The 27,429-nt window shown below is 34.5% G+C and overlaps 2 protein-coding genes across 2 annotated transcripts in view; both read left to right on the top strand.

Annotated features, from left to right (window-relative positions):
* Window positions 1-2,526: 2,526 nt before the first annotated feature.
* The window catches only part of LOC144960391 (uncharacterized), a 128,895-nt gene continuing 103,992 nt past the window's right edge, over window positions 2,527-27,429 (top strand). The window contains exons 1-4 of the mRNA XM_078893474.1: window positions 2,527-2,771; window positions 5,306-5,434; window positions 7,957-8,085; window positions 21,440-21,521. Of these exons, the coding sequence (XP_078749600.1) occupies window positions 2,723-2,771; window positions 5,306-5,434; window positions 7,957-8,085; window positions 21,440-21,521 (389 nt within the window). The 5' untranslated portion in view covers window positions 2,527-2,722. The remainder of the gene's footprint in view (window positions 2,772-5,305; window positions 5,435-7,956; window positions 8,086-21,439; window positions 21,522-27,429) is intronic.
* Window positions 22,114-25,491, top strand: LOC144960723 (uncharacterized). The gene is made up of 2 exons (XM_078894013.1): window positions 22,114-22,329; window positions 22,664-25,491. The coding sequence occupies exons 1-2, from the start codon at window positions 22,114-22,116 to the stop codon at window positions 23,876-23,878; spliced, it is 1,431 nt and encodes a 476-aa protein (XP_078750139.1). The 3' UTR covers window positions 23,879-25,491.

Raw genomic sequence — 27,429 nt, forward strand, 5'->3', positions numbered from 1 at the left:
CCGGAAGTCATCTAAAGTATTCTCAAGCAGGGTTGCTAGTTTGGCCTCCTGGTGGCCAAATTTGAGAAATTTGGCCTTTTCCCAAGCCATTTGGCCTCCCAAAATTTGGTTTGGCCACTTGGCCTCCTGTAACCAACTTTTTGGCCTCCTCTGACTTTCCCCATTATATCTTTTTACTTTGGTACCGGTAAAGCCTCACCGGCAATCTAAATATCTAAATGCAACACGTGCTAACGCCACAGATTTCATTTGCTAATACTTCTATATATATAGAATCTCTGCTATCACGCAATCGCGCCCAAAAGGCCCTTATTTATTTTAAAAAATCAATGCTGTGTAGATTTCCAAGTTACGAAAGAAATGATTAATTTGTTTACAGCTGCCATGTACAACCAGAACGAAGAGGGTTCTTCGGGATCGAGCACATTTACTGGTAGTAGTGAAGAAAATGCTGAGCAATAATGGATTCTTGGTTCGTTGAAACGGGCCTGTTGAATTCATTTTAATTTGTAAAAAGGTTACTTTTGTTGAGGAGTTCTCCAGGTGTGTAGACCTCTAGAATGAACTTTTTATTTCCATCGTGATAATTCGGTTGTATGTGACATTTTTTCTGAGTCTCAAGCATAGAATTAAACGAATAAATTCCTTGGTCTCAAGTCAATTATTCATTATTTTCTTTGCTGATTACAACTCAAGAATGTGACCTATGATGTTGTTTAAGTTTAAAAGGAAAAATTCAACGATATCAACAAATGTACAGAATCTAGTGACAAATTGCAATGGCGAAATGGTGTTTTGATTAAGGTGAGTACAGCGAATGTTCCTTTAAATTAATTTTCTTTTTTCTTCTTCAAAAATGGGGGAAATAAATTGTTTAACAAATCTAAAGAGTTTTCGCGAGGCTAAGGTGGGTTTGGTGGTATTTGGCCTCCTGCCGAGGAATCTGGCCTCCTGCTATAGCTACTTTGGCCTCTTACTCAAAAATGATCTGGCAACCCTGTTCTCAAGTCATCCGGAGTCCCTCAGACCAGTACGACGCCCCCGGGCGGCTTCTGGAAAGCTTCAGACAGCTCTGGGGGTCTCCGGATGGTTTAGATGGTCTCCGGACGGCAATTAGTAATCAGGACGGATCCGAACGGCAGTTAGTAGCTCTGAGGACATCCAGGTGGCTTCAGATTGTTTTAGATAACCTTCGGAAGGCAATAGACATCCCTGGAGGGCCTTGGAGGCCCCGGACGGTTTTTCTTTTTTTACAAAACCCGCCGAAACCCGACAAAGTTATAGAGCAGTAAAGTTAGGTGCCCCAAACGTAAACAAAGGTTGAGAAGCACGTGGCAGACCACATGTTCCTGTCTTGACAGCTCACGTTCCAATGTAAATTATAGAAAAAAAATAACCTTTAAAATTTGGCTGTTAGGTGGCAAAAGAAACACATATTCATAAATACTCGATCATGCATCAAATAATGTCTAGATATGGATATTTTATGGAACAAAAGGTAAAATTTTCTAAAATTTATCAAAAGTTACAGTCTATCTATTTTTAGACCAGAGCAAATTATTGCGCTGGTGTGAACAAAACGAGAATTATTCGGAGCCTGATTTTCATAATAATTTAGCCTTATATTATTATTTCTGCAACTGTTAGATTTTATAAAAACATATTTAAATACTGAAAGTGTATTGCCTACAACTCAAACTACAAAATTGGGAGACCTATATTGTGCGTAAATTATTCCGGTCCCTAACGGAAATCACTAGCAACTTGTTATTGTTTACGTTTGGGGCACCTAACTTTACTGCTCTATATGAATTAGGCATCTGTAGGGAGTGAACCTGGTACTGGGTTTCGACGGGTTTCTTTAAAAAGCAATTACTTTTTTACGAAACCTGAAAAGTTATGGGAAGTAGGCAACTGTGGATAGTGAGTCGATGGGTTTCGTAAAAAAGAAACACCGTACCTGGGGTACTTTTAGGACTGGTATCAATCATTTTGGTGACTCTACGATTACGATATCACTTAAAAACCATCATAGATGCTGTCCAGTTAAGATTGACAATTTGGCAATTTTTAATTAATTTATTTATTTATTTAGTTTAATTTTTTTTTTCGTTGTTGCAAATTTTAGAGCTTTTGCCATTTTTTTTCAAGTTGGCTGGCAGGGAAATAGTCTTTTTTTTTTTTACATTTTTTTTTTGGGGGGGGGGGGTCCTTTTGTTTACATTCAAGTATTTTTTCAACTAAGGAAACGTACAAAATAATTAGTCGTCAATCTGGGTTTTTTTGGTGTTTTCATTTGTTTTCTTTGCTTGCTTGGTTATTTGACATACAAGTTACAACGTTTTTAAAAATATTTGTTGGGTAAATATTACTAATATTATACCCATATATTTTTATGCACATCCCCGCACCCCTTCGTCTATTATTTCAACCTTATAAGCAAATGTCGTTATATTTGTAGGACAGTTATTTGTTTTTACGGTTTTTATAGTAGGCTTAATCGCGATACTTGACACGAGGCTGGTTTTTTGGTGGTGTTTTTCCGTTGATTTGGCAGAAGACTAAGAAATAATCTGGCACCATTGATTCTGATCCAAGTCTTCGGCCTATGGCGATTTGTCAGTCTTTGATATAAAAATAAATTTCTTTTTATAAAGTACCAATATTCTTTGATACTTATGATCGTGGGTAATTTTCACATTTCGCTTGAGAGACCACGATTATGGCATATTTAGCTCGAATCACAAGTTTGTCTAGGGAGACCACGAATGGTTAGTCTAAGTTCCCACCTATTTTTATATGGTAAACTGACATGTTTATTTTTATTAAACCTTCGTTGCATCACTCCCTACAGATGCCTACTTCACTTATACTTATAAAAATTGGCAGACGTTAGGTGTCACACTCTAACAGCGATATATTGTGTTGCTAGGCTAGTTAGGTCGTGTGACCACTTGTAGTACAAGTCGGTGTCTGTCTCTAGCTCCCATTATCTTATCATAGTCTTATCATTATTATTATTCGAAGTGACTGTTCTCATCCCCCTAGTCTAGGATGCTAGTCTTCATAATAGTAGTCCACAATTGTTGTATGTTTAATCCAAAGGTTGTAATGCAGTAATTTGTTAAGTTTCTTGTCACAAGTTGCACAATTAAAAATAAAATCAATCAAATCCAAATCGCAAAAAGCCGGGGACGTTTTTTTCGGTAATCCAATCGGCCGGGGGGGATGAGAATAGAGGCAGCCATTATTATTATCCACAGACATGTCTGGCTTTAATTTTATGCTTTTTGTCTGTAATTCCACATATAGGCGCCACTCCCCATAGACATTTCATATACGAAGTGGCAATTCGGACTCGAGTCTGAATAGTCTCCCGTGGTTATTCGGACGCAAGCGCTAATGCTCGCGCGCATACTACCTGTTGATAGTTACTACAATCGTAATTTTGATTTGCATTAAATTGATGCAATTATCAATTATTAAAATATTTTTTTAAATAAACAAATAGAAAAACAAGCAAGAACTATACTGCCACGTAAGACTATTCAGCCTGAGGCCGAATAATCGGTTGATTGCGCATTGGAATTTGAGTCTGAATAGCCACGGGATACTATTCAGACTCTAGTCCGAATAGCTGCAGCCTTTCATATAATATATATGCAGATGCATTGACTTTATCAACCTCAAACAAGTCGGTATGAAAGACATCCGAAAGCGTTTACTTTTACAAAAACACCAACTGTGACCATACATTTATAATAGAACCAATCTTCCAGAGGACTGGACACATACACTCGAGCACGGAAATCTCAAACTCAGTAAAATTCCCCGTTTTAATCCCTCTATTTTGTTAGTATTGGCAACACGAAAATTGCGAACACTTTCCACCAACACAAAAATCTCGGAACAAACTAGACATTCCCTTTCGGTCCGTTGATTTTTTTTTTTTTTCGAATTGTTTGTGTTGAACAGGATGATGCAATTTAATGTGTTACGTGTATGTTTGTGTGCCATATATTGTGTATGTGTGTACATGCTGAACTGAGGGGGAATCGTGATGCATGTTTGACCAGGGTTAATCATCATCATCATTGCCTTTTTCACCCTGGGTCAGGGTATAGGCCACAGACAAACAGTTTCCATCCTTCTCTATCCTGGGTTAACAACAACAAAAAAGGTGGCAGAAACAGGATTTGAACCCACATCGTCGATTTCAACAAGCTTTCTAAGACAGATGACTTAGCCATTTGGCTACGCCCTCCTCATGAGTGGCGACATATTTTGTGTATGTAGTAAGTAATCTACTATCCCTCGACTGAACCTACAGACCAGAAGATGAGTGTTATGAGGCCCTTCATTCTGGCTGGAGCATAGGTCTATGTGGTCTAGTGGTATGACACTCGCCTTCGGATCGGAAGATCCTGGTTTTGAGACTCGCGCTCGGCGCATAGTTGAGTCCTTGGAAAAGGCTCTTTATTCACATTCTCTCACTGTACTCATGTGTACAATGAGTACCTGACCGTTAACAGCGTTGTCTTAGTCCGAAAAAATGTAATATCGCCTAACAGGCAGCATGTCCCGTCCTACATGTTAAATGTTGCTGTTAACCAGGGACCCCTTGTAAAGCACTTTGAGCACATTTAGTGGATATTGCGCTATATAAAGCTCAATTATTTTTTTAAAATTTTAGGTCATTGACGAATCTTGTCCAGCTTTGTTGGCTTCTCTCCACGTTCAGTCTTTAGTTTTTAAATCCTTCATCAATGCTTTCCTCCTGTTGTTCCTAGGCCACCCTCTTTTCCTCTGTCACCGCGGGTTCCATATTATGAGATCCTGCCTGCCTTGCAATATTTGTTTCAGGCTTTCTCAGGGTGTGGCCCAGCCATTTCCATCTTCTCCTTCCTCTTAATTTCTACCCCTATTTCTTCTTGGCCTGTCATTTCCCATAGATCTTTTTTCTAATTTTGTCATGCCTTTTAATTCAGTGCTATATTGCAACTACAAGACCACAAAGACACAAATCTTAATTTTAATTTCTACCACTATTTCTTCTTGGCCTGTCATTTCCCATAGATCTTCATTTCTAATTTTGTCATGCCTTTTAATTCAGTGCTATATTGCAACTACAAGACCACAAAGACACAATCTTAATTTTAATTTCTACCCCTATTTCTTCTTGGCCTGTCATTTCCCATAGATCTTCATTTCTAATTTTGTCATGCCTTTTAATTCAGTGCTATACTGCAACTACAAGACCACAAAGACACAATCTTAATTTAATTTCTGCGTGTATTCATTCCAGCTGGTTATGCAAGTCTTGCTGCAGAATCTGCCATGAGTCAAAAGATTGAGGTGTTGGTCAATGACATGCCTGAAACGAAGGAACAGCCTGCTGCTCTCCAGGCTATCAAACTTGAAACACCAAATACTGGTGAGATATAAAACAGGGATATTTAGATATTTTTCTCAAGTGGAAATGATGTTGAAAATGATACATACATGGCGTACATCAACTGTTGAATTTGTTTCTGAATGATGCATCACATTTATTAGTACTATAGTTTTAATTTCAGTCAGTTATTTAATGCTGGTTTTCATCAATATTTTTCTCATACCATTTTGAGGATTTGCATAGAATTTGATGCATGTAAGGTTGCTTTATAATTTAAATGGCCCAAGCCACGTTTAACCTTAATCGTACGTCTGGGGTAATTTTGTTGGCTCAGGCCTTGTTTTTTTTTTTTGCTTTTAAGAAAATTTCTCTCTGAAATTTTCAGTATTTCTCATTAATTCACTTTTACCAAAGTTTCTGCTCAAATGTACAAAAAATTGAGAACATTAGCAGGGTAGATGATTTATACAACATAACAGTAACAATCTATCATGAAGTAGTTGGCATTTAGTGTCGTAGAAAACCTTTAGATAATTTATTCTCACACTCTATCTTATACTTACGTTCTCACTTATTAATTTAAGATGTCAGAAATAAGTGTATTAATAATAAATAAAGAAACATTAGAACCACATGGCGAAATAATTGAGATTTGATAATTCGCAATTGCAGTGGGTAAGAATGATTGATTTTTTATAGTGTTCTTTGTTTGCTTTTAAGTGCATCAGCCATTAACGTCTATTGCTCCATTTGATTTAAGGGTACAAAGTGTGACTTTCATCTCTTATTATCTTATTTAATTTCTTATTACACATAGTTTTTAACATGGTTTTAAATTCATATCTTTTTGAGTCATCCATAACTTTCTTTCCAAATTTGAGGACTCAATTATTTTAATAACATCACTTTTTCTAAGATTACCACCCCTTTCAGGGAGGCAGAAACTTGTTATACTTAAAACTGTTGATTTGAAAAATATTGACAGTTATTTATGTCATATGTTAAAGCTATTTAATTGTTGCAACATTCTGTAGAAGGAAGGCATCAACAACAAGAAAAAAGGTGGCAGAAACAGGATTTGAACCCACATCGTCGATTTCAACAAGCTTTCTAAGACAGATGACTTAGCCATTTGGCTACGCCCTCCTCATGAGTGGCGACACATATTGTGTGTATGTAGTAAGTAATCTACTATCCCTCGACTGAACCTACAGACCAGAAGATGAGTGTTATGAGGCCCTTCATTCTGGCTGGAGCATAGGTCTATGTGGTCTAGTGGTATGACACTCGCCTTCGGATCGGAAGATCCTGGGTTTGAGACTCGCACTCGGCGCATAGTTGAGTCCTTGGAAAAGGCTCTTTATTCACATTCTCTCACTGTACTCATGTGTGTAAAATGACTACCTGGCCGTTAACATTGTTGTCTTTGTCCGAAAAAAATGTAATATCGCCTAACAGGCAGCATGTCCCGTCCTACATGTTAAATGTTGCTGTTGACCAGGGACCCCTTGTAAAGCACTTTGAGCACATTTAGTGGATATTGCGCTATATAAAGCTCAATTATTTTTTTAAAATTTTAGGTCATTGACGAATCTTGTCCAGCTTTGTTGGCTTCTCTCCATGTTAAGTCTTTAGTTTTTAAATCCTCCATCAATGCTTTCCTCCTGTTGTTCGTAGGCCACCCTCTTTTCCTCTGTCACCGCGGGTTCCATATTATGAGATCCTGCCTGCCTTGCAATATTTGTTTTAGACTTTCTCAGGGTGTGGCCCAGCAATTTCCATCTTCTCCTCTTAATTTCTACCCCTATTTCTTCTTGGCCTGTCATTTCCCATAGATCTTCATTTCTAATTTTGTCATGCCTTTTAATTCAGTGCTATACTGCAACTACAAGACCACAAAGACACAATCTTAATTTTAATTTCTACCCCTATTTCTTCTTGGCCTGTCATTTCCCATAGATCTTCATTTCTAATTTTGTCATGCCTTTTAATTCAGTGCTATATTGCAAGTACAAGACCACAAAGACACAATCTTAATTTTAATTTCTACCTCTATTTCTTCTTGGCCTGTCATTTCCCATAGATCTTCATTTCTAATTTTGTCATGCCTTTTAATTCAGTGCTATATTGCAACTACAAGACCACAAAGACACAATCTTAATTTTAATTTCTACCCCTATTTCTTCTTGGCCTGTCATTTCCCATAGATCTTCATTTCTAATTTTGTCATGCCTTTTAATTCAGTGCTATATTGCAACTACAAGACCACAAAGACACAATCTTAATTTTAATTTCTACCCCTATTTCTTCTTTGCCTGTCATTTCCCATAGATCTTCATTTCTAATTTTGTCATGCCTTTTAATTCAGTGCTATATTGCAACTACAAGACCACAAAGACACAATCTTAATCTTAATTTCTACCCCTATTTCTTCTTGGCCTGTCATTTCCCATAGATCTTTTTTCTAATTTTGTCATGCCTTTTAATTCAGTGCTATATTGCAACTACAAGACCACAAAGACACAAATCTTAATTTTAATTTCTGCGTGTATTCATTCCAGCTGGTTATGCAAGTCTTGCTGCAGAATCTGCCATGAGTCAAAGGATTGAGATGTTGGTCAATGACATACCTGAAACGAAGGAACAGCCTGCTGCTCTCCAGGCTATCAAACTTGAAACACCAAATACTGGTGAGAATATAAAACAAGGATATTTAGATATTTTTCTCAAGTGTAAATGATGTTGAAAATGATACATACATGCCGTGCATCAACTGTTGAATTTGTTTCTGAATGATGCATCACATTTATTAGTACTATAGTTTTAATTTCAGTCAGTTATAGAGTGCTGGTTTTCATCAATATTTTTCTCATACCTTTTTGACGATTTGCATAGAATTTTATGCATGTAAGCTTACTTTATACTTTAAATGGCCCAGGCCACGTTTAACCTTAATCGTACGTCTGAGGTAATTTTGTTAGCTCAGGCCTTGTTATTTTTTGTTTTTTTGTTTTTTGTTTTTTGCTTTTAAGAAACCTTATACTTCGAATTTCTCTCTGAAATTTTCACTAATTCCCATTAATTCACTTTTACAAAAGTTTCTGCTCAAATGTAAAAAAAATTGCATACCATGGTGACCAATTTGCGATTTCACAACATGCCAATTTTTCTTACAATGGGGGTAACTCAATCCCCCCACTTTCCAAAGAGAGAAAAAACGCTGTATATACCGATTTGTACGTCGGGGATAACTTAGTTACCCCATTGTGGAATCGCTATTATTGAGTACCTACTAAATGTAATGTAAGAAATTTATGCGTTCCTGTTTGCTCCTATGTGAATATAAGGCTTGAAAAAAAATATAAGTACAATACAACACGATTATAGCAAATATTTTTAACAAACTCGTAGTATTGACAATCAACGTCTTTCTTCTTGTTTGACTGGTATAATGAACTACTGATACGTTTCTATTTTAACAATACAATTGGGTTTTTTTTTTCTGCCTACACAGGCCTGTAAATCTTCCGTCTATTGTCGGATTTCCGAAAGTACGATTTTGCTCTATAGTGCTAAAAAAAAAAAAGATAATAGTAAAAATAAAATTCGTAACCCCAAAGAACAGAACCGATAAAAAAGGAAATAAATGACTTTTATTTTGTTCCTCGAAAAAATTAGATTTTATTCCGTTTCAAATGCCGACTTAAAAAAAAACAAAACAAAAAAACGTTTTATTTGTCGCATCAAAGACAAAACATGGGGCCATTCCACGTCAAGTGGACCAAGGGTGGGAACCACACCCCTTTTGATTTTCCTCTAACTTGGCTCAATTAAAGATACTTATGAGACATGAAGAAAACCAAATTTTCAGTTCAGAATATGGATATTTGAATTTTATACAATTTTTTGAAATTTTGTCTCAAACCGCGTCAAAATCAGATTTGCTCGTGGGTCCATTTTTGAGAGGCTATAACTTTTTTATTAATCAAGCTAGCTCTTTCAAATTTGGTAATCCTGTACAACTTTTAAAATAGATTACAATTATTTGAAAGAAAATGAAATTATTTATCAACTTTTGGAGTTATCTGCCCTTGAATATGGCTCCATGTGCTGTTCGGCAAAAAATGAATTTTTTCAATATTTTTTTTTCATGACTTTAATGTTTCATTTTTGGTCATTGATGATTTGCATATCAATAAATAACAAATGGTCCAACAAAATATAGCAAAAATATGGGTCTGGTACTATAATGTTTCGAACAATAACGCATAGCGTAATGCAATATTCACCAAAATCGCAAATTTTTGTCAACTTCAAGGCTCAAACGGTCAAAGATGTTGGCTGGGATTTTTTTCAAAATTTGATATATTATGCAGATACGCTATTTCTATAAGCACATGGAAGCTTTCCTTGTATTTTGAGGTGCATCATGGTAAAAATCACCGGCAAAGAACCTACGTATCTCAATCTTAAGTTACAAAAAGGCATAACTCAATAAATTATTTAAACCCCCAAAATCGACTTATATTACACCACACTGATAACAAACAAAGCTTAAAATATTTGGCTTATGGCAAACTCTTAAAAGCTAATAAATTCAATGCTTTCAGTTTATTTATTTTTGAAAAAAGTGCAAAATAATGCATTAACAGTTCCACTTTTCTGGACAAATTTCTAAATATTTTTTTTCCAAGAAGGTACGCAGGTGTGATTTGGACTGATTCCACAACCTTGCAACATACAAAAATAATAAATACCATTCTAAAGCCAGTCAAAACGCCGAAGCTGTTGATTTGCTCCAGATCATAAAATCTCATTTATGCTTTTATATGACACATCCATAATCAGATTATGTATTCTGTGTTTAGAATTTATGGGAAATGTTTCTTATAATGTTTTCAACACATCAAAACGGTAATATAATATGTGTGCTCGATTCATGCGGTGAAAATTGATTTTTAGCTAGTTAAACAAAACAAAAAAAAAAACAAAAAAACAAAGACTGAAGTAATCAGTGGCGTGCACAAAATCAACCAAAATATCCACGCCCCTGAAAGTAATATTTGCTTAGCTGTCTAGACTAAAGTAATCAGGGGCGTGGCACCAAATCAACCAAATTATCCACGCCCCCTGAAAGTAATGTTTGCTTAGCTGTCTAGACTAAAGTAACCAGGGGCGCGGCACCAAATCAACCAAATTATCCACGCCCCCTAAAAGTAATGTTTGCTTAGCTGTCTTGAATAACGTTTTGGTTTCTTAACTTGATGATGCTTTGCTAGCCTTTATTAGTTTGACATTCTTGGGGGGATAATTTTTTAGTCCGTTGTTTTGAAGACTGTTCTCAAACCGGCCACTCCACCGTTTTACAACATTTGCAATCGCGCTATTCAACAACAACAACAAAACAACAATGACGGTAACAAATACTACGATGAAAGCAGATGTCGATTAAACTTGTATCTGTTGGAAGAAACGGAAAGCATTGGATCAGAATTATGATGATGATGATGATGATGATGATGATGATGATGATGATGATGATGATGATGATGATGATGATGAAGATGATGATGATGATGATGAGTAGGAAGAAGAAGATGATGATGATGATGATGATGATGATGATGATGATGATGATGATGATGATGATGATGATGATGATGATGATGAAGATGATGATGATGATGATGATGATGATGATGATGATGATGATGAAGATGATGATGATGATGATTCAACAACAGATGTTCTTTTTTAAAATTCGATCTAAGCATTTTATTTATCTAATTGTAATATCAAGATTTAATCTTTGAACCCAGCTGCTATTTCTCATCAATCTACTGTTTTGACAAATTAAATGTTTAATGTGATTTAACAAGGATATTAACGCATGCAATCTATCAGGAAGTCGCGTGTCGACAGTGGATCGAATCATGCATTCCGTGCACAATTAAAAACAAACAAAATTTGTTTTCACCTAAAGCAATTCCATGTCATTATTTTGGGATTAACAAAAACACAACCCTTTAATATCCAAAAAGTGCATTTCGCACCAAGGGGAACATTACGGACCATAACATTAAAAACAATTTGTATGCACCAAAAGTCAAAAGGAATTCCATGTCATTATTTTGGAATTAGCAATAACAAAACCCTTTGATATCCAACAAGTGAATTTGGCACCAAAGGGAAAATTACGGACCATAACATTAAAAACAATTTGTATGCACCAAAAGGAATTCCATGTCATTATTTTGGAATTAGCAATAACAAAACCCTTTGATATCCAACAAGTGAATTTGGCACCAAAGGGAAAATTACGGACCATAACATTAAAAACAATTTGTATGCACCAAAAGGAATTCCATGTCATTATTTTGGAATTAGCAATAACAAAACCCTTTGAAATCCAACAAGTGAATTTGGCACCAAAGGGAAACAGTAGGGATTATAACCTAGATTAGATAATAATCTCATTGATGAGAAGTCAACTTGTTTCCTCTCCAGGTAGTTTAGTTTGTTGCAGTCAGGATTTATCTGGAGGAGGAGGAGGAGGAGGAGGAGGAGTAGGAGGAGGAGGAGGAGGAGGATGGGAATCATATTGAATCAACCCAAACCAGATCTACACGATCAGATTTTTTTATGGTAATCCATTGATCACGATAGCGTCGGCATTTATTTGATACGGATAGAACATATGTATGAATTTAACTTAAACGCCAATATCAATGCACTTTCTTTATTCTATTTTGAGGAAATTGCCATGTTTTAATCTACTGTATTATAATATTCGACGGTATCAGCATATTTTTACATGAATTTAAAAAACCATTTATTTTGATTTTGTAACGACGGTAAGAGATATTCTACCTATTCTTTAACCTTTGTATTAGTATTTACCAACGTTTCCTGCCTGTGGTTGATAAGAAAAAATAGAAAAACATATCTCTGATCACTGATCTCATATGGCAGTTGTGAGACTCCTTTTCGGGGAATTTAGGCAACATATCTGCATTTAGCAATGTCACCGTATGCTTTAATTATTTCTTTTTTTTAAATTGAGATTTTACATAGCGCAATATCCATTAAACGTGCTCAAAGCGCTTTACAAGGGGTCCCTGAAATGAGGTTAGCAGATTACAAAGAACTCACGGTTATAAAGAACACACCGGAACTCACATTGTTACATTTTATTGTTATCTAATGTTATTGAGACAAGTAAGTTTGGAGTCCGATGTGTATGCAAAGTCTAATTGATAAACATAGCATTTGACATCTGATGTTATGCATAACAAAAAAGGTTACATAAGAGAGAGGGGTCCCGATAGCTCAGTTGGTAGAGCACTCGCTTCACAAGCAAAGGGACCAAGATAGATCCTGGCTCCAGTGGTCTAACTAAAACAGGCGAATTTGGAATAACATTGACAAATTGATGGTAATCGGTGGCTACGTGGTCTAACTATAACAGGCGAATTTGGAATAACATTGACAAATTGATGGTAATCGGTGGCTACGTGGTCTAACTAAAACAGGCGAATTTGGAATAACATTGACAAATTGATGGTAATCGGTGGCTACGTGGTCTAACTAAAACAGGGGAATTGGGAATAACATTGATAAATTGATGGTACTCGGTGGCTACGTGGTCTAACTAAAACAGGCGAATTGGGAATAACATTGACAAATTGATAGTACTCGGTGGCTACGTGTTCTAACTAATGCAGGCGAATTGGGAATAACATTGACAAATTGAAATAGAGCTTTGAAAAACGTCAATATTTTACATCACTTTTATTTGGACGAAACAATGACAACAAAAACAAAACAAAATAACGGTAACAAATACTGCGATGAAAGCAGATGTCGATTAAACTTGAATCTGTTGGAAGAAACGGGAAGCATTGGATCAGAATTATGATGATGATGATGATGATGATGATGATGATGATGGTGATGATGATGATGCTAATGATGATGATGCTAATGATGATGATGATGATAATGAGGAGGAGGAGGAGGAAGATGATGATGATGATGATGATGATGATGATGATGATGATGATGATGATGATGATGATGATGATGATGATGATGATGATGATGATGATGATGATGATGATGCTAATGATGATGATGCTAATGATGATGATGATGATAATGAGGAGGAGGAGGAGGAAGATGATGATGATGATGATGATGATGATGATGATGATGATGATGATGATGATGATGATGATGATGATGATGATGATGATGATGATTAGGATGGTGATGATGATTAGGATGGTGATGATGATGATGAGGAGGAGGAAGAGGAGGAGGAGGAGGAAGAGGAGGAGGAGGAGGAGGAGGAGGAGGAGGAGGAGGTTGATGATGATGATGATGATGATGATGATGATGATGATGATGATGATGATGATGATGATGATGATGATGGCCGGATGGATTGAAAGGAAAATTATTAAAAGAATGTGCCCATCAGCTTTCCCCCATTTATACACATATTTTTAACTAGTCCCTCCAATGCGTTTCGATCCCTGAAATTTGGAAAACTTCAAAAATTATTCCTGTTCCAAAAAAAAAGAAAAACTTGAAACTATGAACGATCTCAGACCTGTTGCATTGACTTCAATAGTCATGAAATCTTTAGAAAAACTTGTTCTTATTGAAATTAGGAATCAGTTTATGCCATTGAGTGATAGTCATCAATTTGCTTACAAACCAGGACGTGGCGTAGAGGATGCCATTTTGCTGTTTACAAACAACATCTACAGGCATCTAGATCACGCTAGGAGCTATTGCAGATTGCTTTTTGCAGATTTTTTTTCAGCGTTCAATACAATACAACCTCAGTTGGTTGTTAAAAAATTGACTATCTGAATTTAAACAAGTATATAATTGCTTGGGTGCTCGAATTTCTTACGGAGAGAGCACAATATGTTCAATTAGGACAAACAAATCTTCCTGTATAACTACAAATACTGGTGCTCCTCAAGGTTGTGTATTGTCCCCTGTATTATTCACAATATACACGAATGACTGTAGAAGTCAAAACCTGAGTGTACCTTTAATAAAGTTTGCAGATGACACCGCTCTTCAAGGCCTCATAACTAATGGCAACGAAGTGGCTTATAGGCAAGAAATTGATAGATTTGTGTCTTGGTGTGATGCCCACCACCTAGAGCTTAACATAAGCAAGACAAAGGAGCTAGTGATTGACTTTAGGAGAGTAAAGGAACCGATAGAACCGTTAAAATTAAAGGACCAATTCGTCCAGCGAGTTCCTCACTACAAATACCTTGGTGTAACGATTGATGACAGGCTCAAGTGGGATGAACACTTGAAAATAAGTAGGCATAAGATGTGCAGACGTACATATTTTTTTATCAAAACTCTCTCAGTTTAGAATAGATAAAACCCTCTGCACATTATTTTATAGAGCAGTAATCGAAAGTCTTTTGTCATTTTGTATAACAGCTTGGGGAGGCAATTGCTTAGCAGTGGAAAGGACCAAAATAAATTCAAATATTAAAAAATCCATTAAACGCTATATAAATGATGTTGACGATGTAGATCTTTTATACGAGAAATTTTGTATAAATAATATAACTAAAATATTAAATGACCAGTATCATCCACTAAGACCATCAATTATTATGTCAGAAAGAAGTGGTCGTCCTTTCTCTATTTCAACGAAAACAGAGAGACACCGAAAATCTTTTCTGCCGTCCAGTATTAGGCTTTATAACAACAAGCAATAATCATTTTATATAATTATTTCTCATTTTTACTTTTAAAAATATAAATATTAATTTATTAATATATTTGTTTTACAATCTTTTCAATTTTCTATTTATAGTGACAGTTTTAACTATTATATAGTGTTGAAATTATTCATATCATAAAGTGCAGCTCTGGTTATAGAGTTGCTCTTTTTTTTATATATATACATCCTATTTCTATTGTATTTTTATCTTATTGTGTAAATTATAACACGTCTGTACAAAAAAATTCCTTTTTGGGATGCAATAAAGTATTATTATTATTATTTATTATTATTATTATTATTATTATTATTATTATTATTATTATTATTATTATTATTATTAATAATAACATTATGATGATGATGGTGATGATGATGATGATGATGATGATGATGATGATGATGATGATGATGATGATGATGATAATTTGAATTGAAATAAGGTTTTGATTGAGAAGAGTAAATTTTGTTTCTTGACATATAAATACTGTTATATTCATAAATCTTATTATTGATCTACTTGATTTCCAGAAGATACCAGACTGATGGCTTTGGTTACATTTTACTTTTCCTGCATTATTCACGATACCGTCGGCATTTATTTGATACGGATAGAACATCTTTATGAATTTAACTTAAACGCCAATATCAAAGCACTTTCTGGATTCTATTTTGAGGAAATTGCCATGTTTTAATCTACTATGTTATAATATTCGACGGTGTCAACATATTTGACATGAATTTAAAATACCATTTATTTCAATTTTGTAACGACCTTTACCTTAGACCTATGACTATGTGTTTGTTGGAAGATTGGAAATGTAAAAGTGATGGTGATAGTGGTAGTGATAATGGTAATGGTGGTGGTGGTAACGGTGATGATTGGGGTGTAGTGATGATGGTAATATTATTATTGTTATTATTATTGATATTTTTGTTGTTGTTGTTGTTGTTCTTCTTCTTCTTCTTCTTCTTCTTCTTCTTCTTCTTCTTCTTCTTCTTCTTCTTCTTCTTCTTCTTCTTCTTTTATTATTATTATTATTATTATTATTATTATTATTATTATTATTATTATTATTATTTTATTATTATTATTATTATTATTATTATTATTATTATTATTATTATTATTATTATTATTATTTATTATTATTATTATTATTATTATTATTATTATTATTATTATTATTATTATTATTATTATTATTATTATTATTATTATTATTATTATTATTATTATTATATTATTATTATTATTTTATTATTATTATTATTATTATTATTATTATTATATTATTATTATTATTATTATTATTATTATTATTATTATATTATTATTATTATTGAATGTATTGATGGTATTACGATTGTTGTATTTTTGTGTGGTGTATCAGTTTATTTTTTGGTTCCATTTACCTTTTTGTTTTTCTTTTTTTCCCACTTTCATGTATGTTGGCATCAAATTTGGCGAAAGACTAAGATTGAATAAACCTGATAGTTGTGAATAAGGTACAGAAATGTATAGCGTCTATGACCGTAGCCATCGTTTCGTTATAGCCTGACACTGAAACCCAAAAAGACTGGCATTTTGACGTCATTATTTGTTTTTTGCACCGTCTAGTGAGTTGTGATTAGTAGTGCTCATGGAAACAAGTGGTCCCATTGGTTGAACTATTGAATACAACTCACTATTTGTTTTCGTGTGTGGCCAAAGACTGGAATTTTGACGTCACTTTTTGGTCAGTGTCAGGCTATAAGTTAATGATGGCTACGCTATGACAGACTATTTATTCAGGATCAGGAGAGGAAATTGTATGACCGAAAAAAGGGTAAACTCGACATAAAACAAATATTTTGCAGGTCTAACTATACCATTACGAACGCGTTTTGATATTGTTGGTTTGAGAGTAAGTATTTTCACTATAACAATGGGACCACAACCATTTGGATAAACAGACCTGTAAATAAGTACACGTCGGGGAAACTCCATTTCTGTTTATTTCTTCCCGTAAGCTAAATGGGATAAATCATTTTAGAATAGTTATTTTGACATTAACAAAAAACAATGTGAAATTGAATGTAAGTTTCAATTTAATAAACGAAAAGAGATAATGTGAACGTTTCGGGTTTCCCCTTTATCAACAATACAGGATAAATGAAACACTACAGACGAATGAGATAATGTGATAGTGACGTTGTTAAGGTGAATAAACAAAAAAACCATCGATATATATATATATATATATATATATATATATATTATATATATATATATATATATATATATATATATATATATATATATATATATATATATATATATAGATATATATATATATCCTCCCTCCCCCCCCCTCTCTCTCTCTCACTCACTCTCTTTCTTTTTCTCTCTCTCCCTTTTCTTCTATCTGCTGGAATCATTTTAAAGTATGTTTTAAAGTTAATAGGCCGTGTCCGTGAAAGTTGTATTAGTTATTCTGATTTTACTTTGGCATTAAATAATTTTATTTCCAATATAACGTAGAGGTAGAGAGATAGATAGATAGATAGATAGATAGATAGATAGATAGATAGATAGATAGATAGATAGATAGATAGATAGATAGATAGATAGATAGATAGGTTAAAAAATCAAATTAACTTTTGCGTATTTGTTTCACGCCTCACTTCAGTACAACGATACACATAATTATATTTTTTTAATTGTCAGATGAAGCTAATTACCATAATGCACGAAAAGAAACCAATGGACCGTGGAGACTGTGTGGAGAGAGATATTATATTATAATACCCGTATACAAAAAAAAAACAAAAAAAAACAAAAACAATGTGCACTTGGAAAGCTAAAATGTAGCCAAGAGAGTCAAAATCAATATTTAAGGTCAATAACTTTGCTATGAAATGATTATTTAAAAAAAAATGAAATAAAATAAAAATAAAAACAATAGTCAAACAAAACCAAATAAAAAAGATTTTAAAAAGGTGAATAAACACGAAAAAACATTGATTGGGCAGGAAATAGTGTGCTACTTTGTAAGGAAGCACGAATGAAAATAGAACAATAGCTATTTACAAAAGGTGTGCAATTAATTAATTCAAACAAGGGGAGGCGGGGAGGAACAGTGTAATGCAGTATCTATAGAAAATGTCATAAAATAAAGTGTGGACTAATGTTAGAAAATAAATACAATGGAATTGGAAATCAATACAAACTGTATTCAATAAAAACACTCATATTAGTTGTTGAAACTTAATTGTTTAGTTTAAAAATATTAACGATTTTTTTTTAAATCCTAAATTTAAAAAAAATGAATAATTTTCATCTCATGTGTCTTTATTTGGATAACATTGATAGAAAATGAATAAAATAAACCCAGTTACAACTAGAGCTAGGTGCACTTATTTGCAGGTCTGATAACCCAATTCTTTATGGGCTCATTGTTGTAATGGAAATCTCAAAAAAAAACAAAAAAAAAACGACGCAACATTTTGTCCATCACAACAATGTTAACCCTCTCCTTACCAGCTATTTTCAGGATTTTCCCCAAAGTTAACACTCAACTAACACAAAATATATATTTTTATCACTCAAACGCAATAGCAGCAAAGTTCTTGTGATACATAATTTCTTTAGCAAAACATGCTCTACAACACACTGTTCATTATCTTTAAATTTTATGACGTACAAAAGAAATTTGAATAAGAAAAACGTTGGTTGTATCGTAACGAATGTGACGATTTTCCTATAGTTGGTAAGGAGAGGGTTAAACTGGGTTCATACGTTGGATGTCAGACCTGTATATGTGACCCTCCGTCTCAAAACGGTATTATGTCGGGATGATTCAGACCCCAAAAAGTGAATGTAGAGAAAGATTGATGAGAAATTTGACGTTAGAAGATTTTGCAAAGCAAGAAGTAGTCTTTATACTCCACCATAACGTACAGAAATTAAACCCAAGTTGGATATTTGTGGCTATGAATGGGTGTGAAAATAATTTGATTTAATAATCTTCAGCAGGATCCCCACATTTAAATAAAGACAGTATGAGCCAGCAACAATTCAAGTCGGAGGACTCTAGTATTAAAAAACCCCCCAAAAAAACCAAAACCAAAAGGTCGGATTTTATATAGCGCAATATCCACTTAATGTGCACAAAGCACTTTACAAGGGGCCCCTGACCAACAGCAACATGTAACATGTATAACGAGACATGATGCCTGTTAGGCTATATTACAATTTTTTTTTCTTCTGACAGAGACAACGCTGTTTAACGACCAGGTACTCATTTTAGACCTGAGTATGGTGAGAGAATGTGAGTAAAGAGCCTTCCGATCTGAAAGCGAGTGATATACCACAAGACCAGGTGACTTAGTTTTCTAAACCTAGTCATCTGTTTTAATGTTTGACTCATGGGTTAATAATAATAATAATATATCTTTATTGTCCCCAAACAAGTGGCAATTTGTCATTGGGTTACACATTTATAACAATACAATATTGACATAGACACACTCACACAAGATGCACACTCGTAACATAGTAGTTATCGTAAAAAAAAAATTGCAGGGGATTTGCAGTGTTGCTAGTGTTGTCATCTAGCCACTGGTATCGTTGTCCATTTCCATGTGGCTTTCTGATCTTCTTCTGGATTTAATTTTTTTTTTTAAGTAGTCCTTCAGAGCCATTTGACCCAGGGAGCCAGAATTTATCCCGATTTCTATATATAGCGTAAAACGGACAATAACAATTGCTTGCTATTCTTTGGATAGGATGCTAGTCTATCGCTAAGTACTTTCCACCAGATCCCAATTACTGGGTGGACAGGGGGGGGGAGGTCGAAAAAAGAATCTCGACTGCACCCGGGATCGATCTCAGTCCCTTTGCGTGTGAAGTGAGTGCTCTACCAGCTGAGCTATCAGGACCCCCTTGTCGTGGATTTGGATGACTTGAATTTGCTCAGACTCAGACTGGAGTCTTTTCCTGTGATGGAGATAGCGTTTTCGTCAACTGGGGTGACTTTGCCTCTCGGGGTGACTTTGCCTCAATCGATTTGGAGCATTTGGAGTATTCTCTGGCTTGTTGCATGCAGTTATTTCCTTTACTAGAGTACTTGATATTTCATCAAAAGAAATAACTGTTACAAAACTAAGTATAGTCTAGTTATGTCCAAATCAATGGAGGCAAAGTCACCTTTTAACTCACTCAATCCTAGAGATTTTTGCTACTTTACAACATTGGAAATAATGCATTTAAACTGAGCATGTACATAGATAGTTTTATTCAACTACCATTAATATGCAAAAACAAAAAACAATAGCTTTGATACTGCGCCTAAAAGTTGTCTTAGAAAAATGCAATAAACAGGCATGGGGTAAAAGTAACCCGGGTAAACTACGGATATAGTCGGTGTTAGGGTTGAGTGAGTTAAGGCAAAGTGATCCCAGTCGACGGTACCTGCTGCCAACCCTTCCTCTTTTGCCAGAATCATACCTATTTTTCCTCTTTCTTTCCACCCATCAGCCGTTGTCTCCAAAATTCCGATTATCAAAAATAATAACAATATGGAAATATCTATGTGATCTAGTGGTATGACACTCGCTTTCGGATCGGAAGGTCCTGGGTTCGAGCCTCGCTCGGCGCATAGTTGAGTCCTTGGAAAAGACTCTTTACTCACGTTCTCTCACCTTACTCAGGTGTAAAATCAATACCTGGCCGTCAACAGCATTGTCTCTGTCAGAAAAATTGTAATGTCGCCATGTCTCGTTCTACATGTTACATGTTGCTGTTGGTCAGGGACCCTTTGAGCATATATTTAGTGAATATTGCACACTATAAAAATACTAGTTTTAAAAAAGGGTGGAAGGGGAGAAAAAAAGGTGGGAAAAATTATACTTTTAGCCATCTTCAAAAGGAGATAAGTAGGAAATTTTTTTTTTATTGGTCTCAAATTCCTATTTTTTATTGGTCTCAAATTCCTATTTTTTATTGGTCTCAAATTCCTATTTTTTATTGGTCTCAAATTCCTATTTTATGTCTTGTTTCTGATTCCACTTTTGGAATGTGATGGATTGTTAGATCTGACCAGCCTGTGATGTTTCTCTTTGAGAAATTATGTTTTTTTTTGTTTGTTTGTTTGTTTGTTTGGTTTTTTTTTTGTTTTTTTTGTTTTTGTTTTTACTTGTGCACCCTATTTGAACCAATTCCCCTTTGCCTTACTTTTTCTTGGGCGCTAAATTCTATAATTTTTTGACTATCTTATTTTTTCCCTTTTTACTAGAGATGTTGATGAAAGACTCGCTTGAACAGGAGGAACAATCGGCAACTCTTCTGGACGTCAAGTCTGAAATGCCAACTTCGGATAAAAGTATTTTATCAACGTTATAATTTCGTTCAAAGTCAAAACCCTTCTTCAGCCGACAACAAAAAACATTAAAGACATAAATACATTACGAGATTGACGACAGAGAAATTTTGTAGGTCCTACATAGTTGAGTCCTTGGAAAGTGCTCTTTACTGACATTCTCTCACTCGGGTGTAAAATGAGTACCTACCTGGCCGTTAACAGCGCTGTCTCTATCCGAAGAAAAAAAATGTAGTATCTCCTAACAGGAATCATGTCATGTCCTACATGTTAAGTGTTGCTGTTTGTCAGGGACCCCTTGTAAAGCGCTTATATTGCACTATGTAAAAATTCATGTTTTTTCTTTTATGTTGTTTTTCTTCTCTTCCTCTTTTCTTCTGTTGTTGTTGTTTCTTTTTTTCTGTCTTGTTTATTGTTTAGTCGTCAACTGTTTTTTTTTGTTTTGTGTGAGTTTATGTCTGTGTGTGTCTCTCTCTCTCTCTCTCTCTCTCTCTCTCTCTCTCTCTCTCTCTCTCTGTGTGTGTGTGTGTGCATTTTTTGTGTGTATTTGTTGTCTTATTCTTTGGATAAATGATGTAGTAAATGATTTTATGATTGATTCCTATTTTGCAGACGAAAAGGATTTGGATGTCGACAACTGTGACGATCCTGTAGATGAGACACTCCACGAGGACATTAAGGTTGAAATTGACATTGATCAAACGACTGACAATTGTGTTGAATTTCTACAAGATTCTGAAAATGACATCAAGTACGGCACAGATACAACTTTTGGACAATCTTCAACACCTCAGAATACACCCGATGTAATACGATGTGATGCAGATGGAAAAGAAAAGAGTCTTCAAGCGGAAAATACATTGTTAAATTCTTGTGACAGAATTATTCCTTCATGTTCAGGCTTAAAGTCAAATGTTAAAGCTGAAAAAGACATAAATTTTTATGAGATTCTGAGTGATAAAATATCATCTTCTTATAACGATTTATTTAAAAATTCAATTCCTGTTCAGAAAGGTGAAAAAACGTCCAAAAAATTACTTTTTCAGAAGTCAAGGTTAGAACATGATCCAAAAAATTTGTTTTTGGAAAACGAATGTCCCACTTGTGGAAAGATATTTAAATATAAATATCTGTTGAAAAAAACATTTGTTAAGTCGTTCAGGAGAAAAGCCATTTACATGTCAAACTTGTGGAAAAACTTTTGCTCAAAATGTAACGTTGTGTCAACACTCAAGAATTCATTCTGGAGAAAAGCCGTTTAAATGTGATACTTGTGGGAAATCATTTGCTCAAAGGAGTGGCTTGTGTCAACACTCGGAAATTCATTCTGGAGAAAAGCCGTTTAAATGTGATACTTGTGGGAAATCATTTGCTCAAAGGAGTGGCTTGTGTCAACACTCGGAAATTCATTCTGGAGAAAAGCCTTTTAAATGTGATACTTGTGGGAAATCATTTGCTCAAAGGAGTGGCTTGTGTCAACACTCGGAAATTCATTCTGGAGAAAAGCCGTTTAAATGTGATACTTGTGGGAAATCATTTGCTCAAAGGAGTGGCTTGTGTCAACACTCGGAAATTCATTCTGGAGAAAAGCCGTTTAAATGTGATACTTGTGGGAAATCATTTGCTCAAAGGAGTGGCTTGTGTCAACACTCGGAAATTCATTCTGGAGAAAAGCCTTTTAAATGTGATACTTGTGGGAAATCATTTGCTCAAAGGAGTGGCTTGTGTCAACACTCGGAAATTCATTCTGGAGAAAAGCCGTTTAAATGTGATACTTGTGGGAAATCATTTGCTCAAAGGAGTGGCTTGTGTCAACACTCGGAAATTCATTCTGGAGAAAAGCCGTTTAAATGTGATACTTGTGGGAAATCATTTGCTCAAAGGAGTGGCTTGTGTCAACACTCAGAAATTCATTCTGGAGAAAAGCCGTTTAAATGTGATACTTGTGGGAAATCATTTGCTCAAAGGAGTGGCTTGTGTCAACACTCGGAAATTCATTCTGTAGAAAAGCCTTTTAAATGTCTTACTTGTGGGAAAGCATTTACTCAAAAAAGTGGCTTGTACCACCACTCAAGACTCCATGTTGGAGAAAAGCCATTTAAATGTCTCACATGTGGAAGAGCATTTGCCAAGCGTATCAATTTGAGTGATCATTCAAGAATCCATTCTAGAGAAAAGCCATTTAAATGTCTTACTTGTGGAAAAGTTTTTAATCGTAATTCAATCTTGCGTCAACACTCAGTAATCCATTCTGGGGAAAAGCCGTATCAATGTCTTATATGTGGAAAAGCCTTTTCTCAAAAATCTGGCTTGTGTTACCACTCAAGAAATCATTGCAGAGAAAAGCCATCATGATGTCTTGCATGCGAAGATGCCTTTGCTCAAAGCCTTTACGTGTGTTGAACCTGTGACCTCAAGAAGTCGGGAAGAGCAGGCTCTAATAAGACGGGTTCGAAGCGACCATTTTTGGGGGTTGTGGATAGCTCATACAGTAGAGTCACGATCTCGAACAGGCGGAGTTGTTGCACCAGTAAGGTTGCGGGTTTGAGCCCCCATCGCCGCCGCAAGATTTTTATTCTCTATTGTTTTCTGGCACTTTCCTATTCACTTCATTTCTTGTTGTTTGCTCAAAGCATACAATAGGATTCAATAGTCGTGACGTCACTTCCTTCCTAATGACTCATGGTAACTTAGTAACACTGGCTCTAAACTATCGGAACAATGGCGGACGCCCGTATGAAATATTTCTCCGGCGAGCATAAAAGCGTATCCAGAGGGAAAAAAAACATAAATTTGATCCTGTTTTGACTTTTACACATTCTGATCACAAGACATATGAAAAGTTCTAGCCAGCATGAAGAATAATAAGTACCAATTTTCTTTGTTTAGAACCACGATGGCCACCGTTGCTGGGCGACGTGACATCAGACTATTGTATCCAATTGCTAAAAACGTACTGCAAGACAAAACTAAAACTAGTTAAAACCCTAGTCATACCAATCAGAAACTTGGAAAATAACGAAAGGTGACACAGGAAAGCTGGATATTGAGCTTTTTGAGCCTTTGTATTGAACAATATCCACTAAATGTGCTCAAAGCGCTTTACAGAGGGTCCCTGACTAACAGCAACATTAACATGTAAAACGAGACATGACGCCTGTTAGGAGATATTACAATTTTTTCGGGCAGAGACAACGCTGTTAACAGCCAGATACTCATTTTACACCTGAGTACGGTGAGAAAATGTGAGTAAAGAGCCTTTCTCCAAGGACTGAACTATGAGCCGAGCGAGGCTCAAACCCGGCACCTTCCGATCCGAAAGTGAGTGTCATACTACTAGACCACATAGCCGTAATATGTACTCCAATCCAGATGTTCGACGAATATTGAATTTAAAATGGCATGACCACATTAGCAACGAAAATGGATTATGTATGCATATTCTGCTCCCTCTGTGTGGAGTGGAACGCTCTTTCAGCATACACCAGACAACGTAATTCTATGGCCTCCTTTAACTCACTCAACCCTAACACCGACTATATCCGAGAGTATTCCCCGGGTTACTTTTACCCCATGCCTATTTATTACATTTTTCTGAGACAAATTATACGAGCTTATGTTCTTATTGTATAAATGTTAATGATAGTTGAATAAAACCATCTGTGTACATGCTCATTTTTAATAAATATTTTCAATTTTGAAAATTAGCAAAATGCTCTAGGATTGAGTGAGTTAAAGCCTTTGAAGACAAGTGTTTCCTTTCAGTTTTCTGTGAGTGATTTTATTGATTTTATTGAATTATATATATGAACGCTTGTGCATATATGTATAAGCACTTCCGAGTAGGCTACTTCTGGTGGAAAGGGCACTATAGAGTTTATTATTATTATTATTGTTATTATTGTTATCATTATTATTATTATTATTATTATTATTATTATTATTATTATTATTATTATTATTATTATTATTATTATTATTATTATTATTATTATTATTATTATTATTATTATTATTATTATTATTATTATTATTATTATTATTATTATTATTATTATTATTATTATTATTATTATTATTATTATTATTATTATTATTATTATTATTATTATTATTATTATTATTATTATTATTATTATTATTATTATTATTATTATTATTATTATTATTATTATTATTATTATTATTATTATTATTATTATTATTATTATTATTATCTTTATTATTATTATTATCATTATTATTATGATTATTATTATTATTATTATGATTATTATTATTATTATTATTATTATTATTATTATTATTATTATTATTATTATTATTATTATATTATTTTTATTAGTATTATTATTATTATTATTATTATTATTATTATTATTATTATTATTATTATTATTATTATTATTATTATTATTGTTTAAAAGCTTGGAATTAGTTTTTAAAAAAGACAACAAAAGTAATGGATCATTGCCAATGGAAAGGCTCTTTACTCACATTCTCTCACCACACTCAGATGTAAAATCAATAATAATTTTAAAAAATAATAATCGAACTGCTTCAAAATCCCACAGACAAGTACACAAAACTACAGAAATTCTTTCTTCATTAGAACTATCTCGGAGTGGAATGGGCTGGATGAACTGATCATCATGGCACCACACCTAAACGATTTCAAGGCCCGACTGACATGGGCCCGCGCCCAATAAGGACGCCGCTGAAATACAACCAGACCATTGGTTTCTTAAAATGGATGGATAGAATAAAAAATGAAGAAGTATGGAAAAGAACACAACAGAAACCAGTGGGAGAGGAAATAGGAAGAAGACGATGGAGGTGGATTGGACACACGCTTAGAAAGAATGACTCCACTATAACAAAGAAAGTATTGGACTGGAACCCTCAGGGCAGAAGATCAAGGGAAAGGCCATGGGGAACATGGAGAAGAATTAAAGAAGCTGATATACAGAGAAGTGGTAAGACCTGGAATGAGATTAAAAGTTAGCTCAGGATAGAGAGGGATGGAAACTGTTTGTCTGCGGCCTATACCCTGACCCAGGGTGACAAAGGCAATGATGATGATGATGATTGGTTTCTTCAGCGCCAACCATACAGACAGAATGTGCAACTTATTTGCAAGTCTGATAACTGACTGCAATGATAGGCGTGATTTGACATTGTTGTAATGGACTATAATCTGCGTCACTATAAAAGCGTATTTCCATTACAACAATGAGCCCATAGCAGATTGGGTTATCAGACCTGTAAATAAGTATACGTCAATTATTGACTCGCACCAAATCATTATCTGCCGATTTATATATATGTGACCCTCCGTCTCAAAACGGTATTATGTCGGGATGCTTCAGACCCCAAAAAGTGAATTTAGAGATAGATTGATGAGAAATTGGAGCTTAGAAGTTTTTGCAATGCAAGAAATAGTCTTTATACTCCAGTATAACGTACAGAAATTAAACCCAAGTTGGATATTTGTGGCTATGAATTCAATTTCCCTTACCGAGTGGATCCCGATATAATGCCGCTTTGATACGGTGGGTCACATATATAAATATATATATATATATATATATATATATATATATATATATATATATATATATATATATATATATATATATATATATATATACTAAGGAACCCCCTCCCCCTCATGACAAATCATTAAATTGATCATCATGCCCCCCCCCCCCATTCATCAGCATTGAACTTTGAAACTAAAAAATAGTATCATGTAACAATCCACTGAGGTTGTTGTTTTATTTTATTATTTTTTAACTTTGTAAAGCATTCGCTTTAGATTCCTAGTATGCATTTTGTGATATCAATTATTATTTTATTAATGTGGTATTTAACTTGTCAGTTTTATATTATATAATGTGTACTAA

Source organism: Berghia stephanieae, chromosome 15, assembly GCF_034508935.2.
Source record: "Berghia stephanieae isolate SIO BIC M18660-M18661 chromosome 15, UCSD_Bste_1.3, whole genome shotgun sequence".
In the NCBI taxonomy this organism is placed as follows: Eukaryota; Metazoa; Mollusca; class Gastropoda; order Nudibranchia; family Aeolidiidae; genus Berghia; species Berghia stephanieae.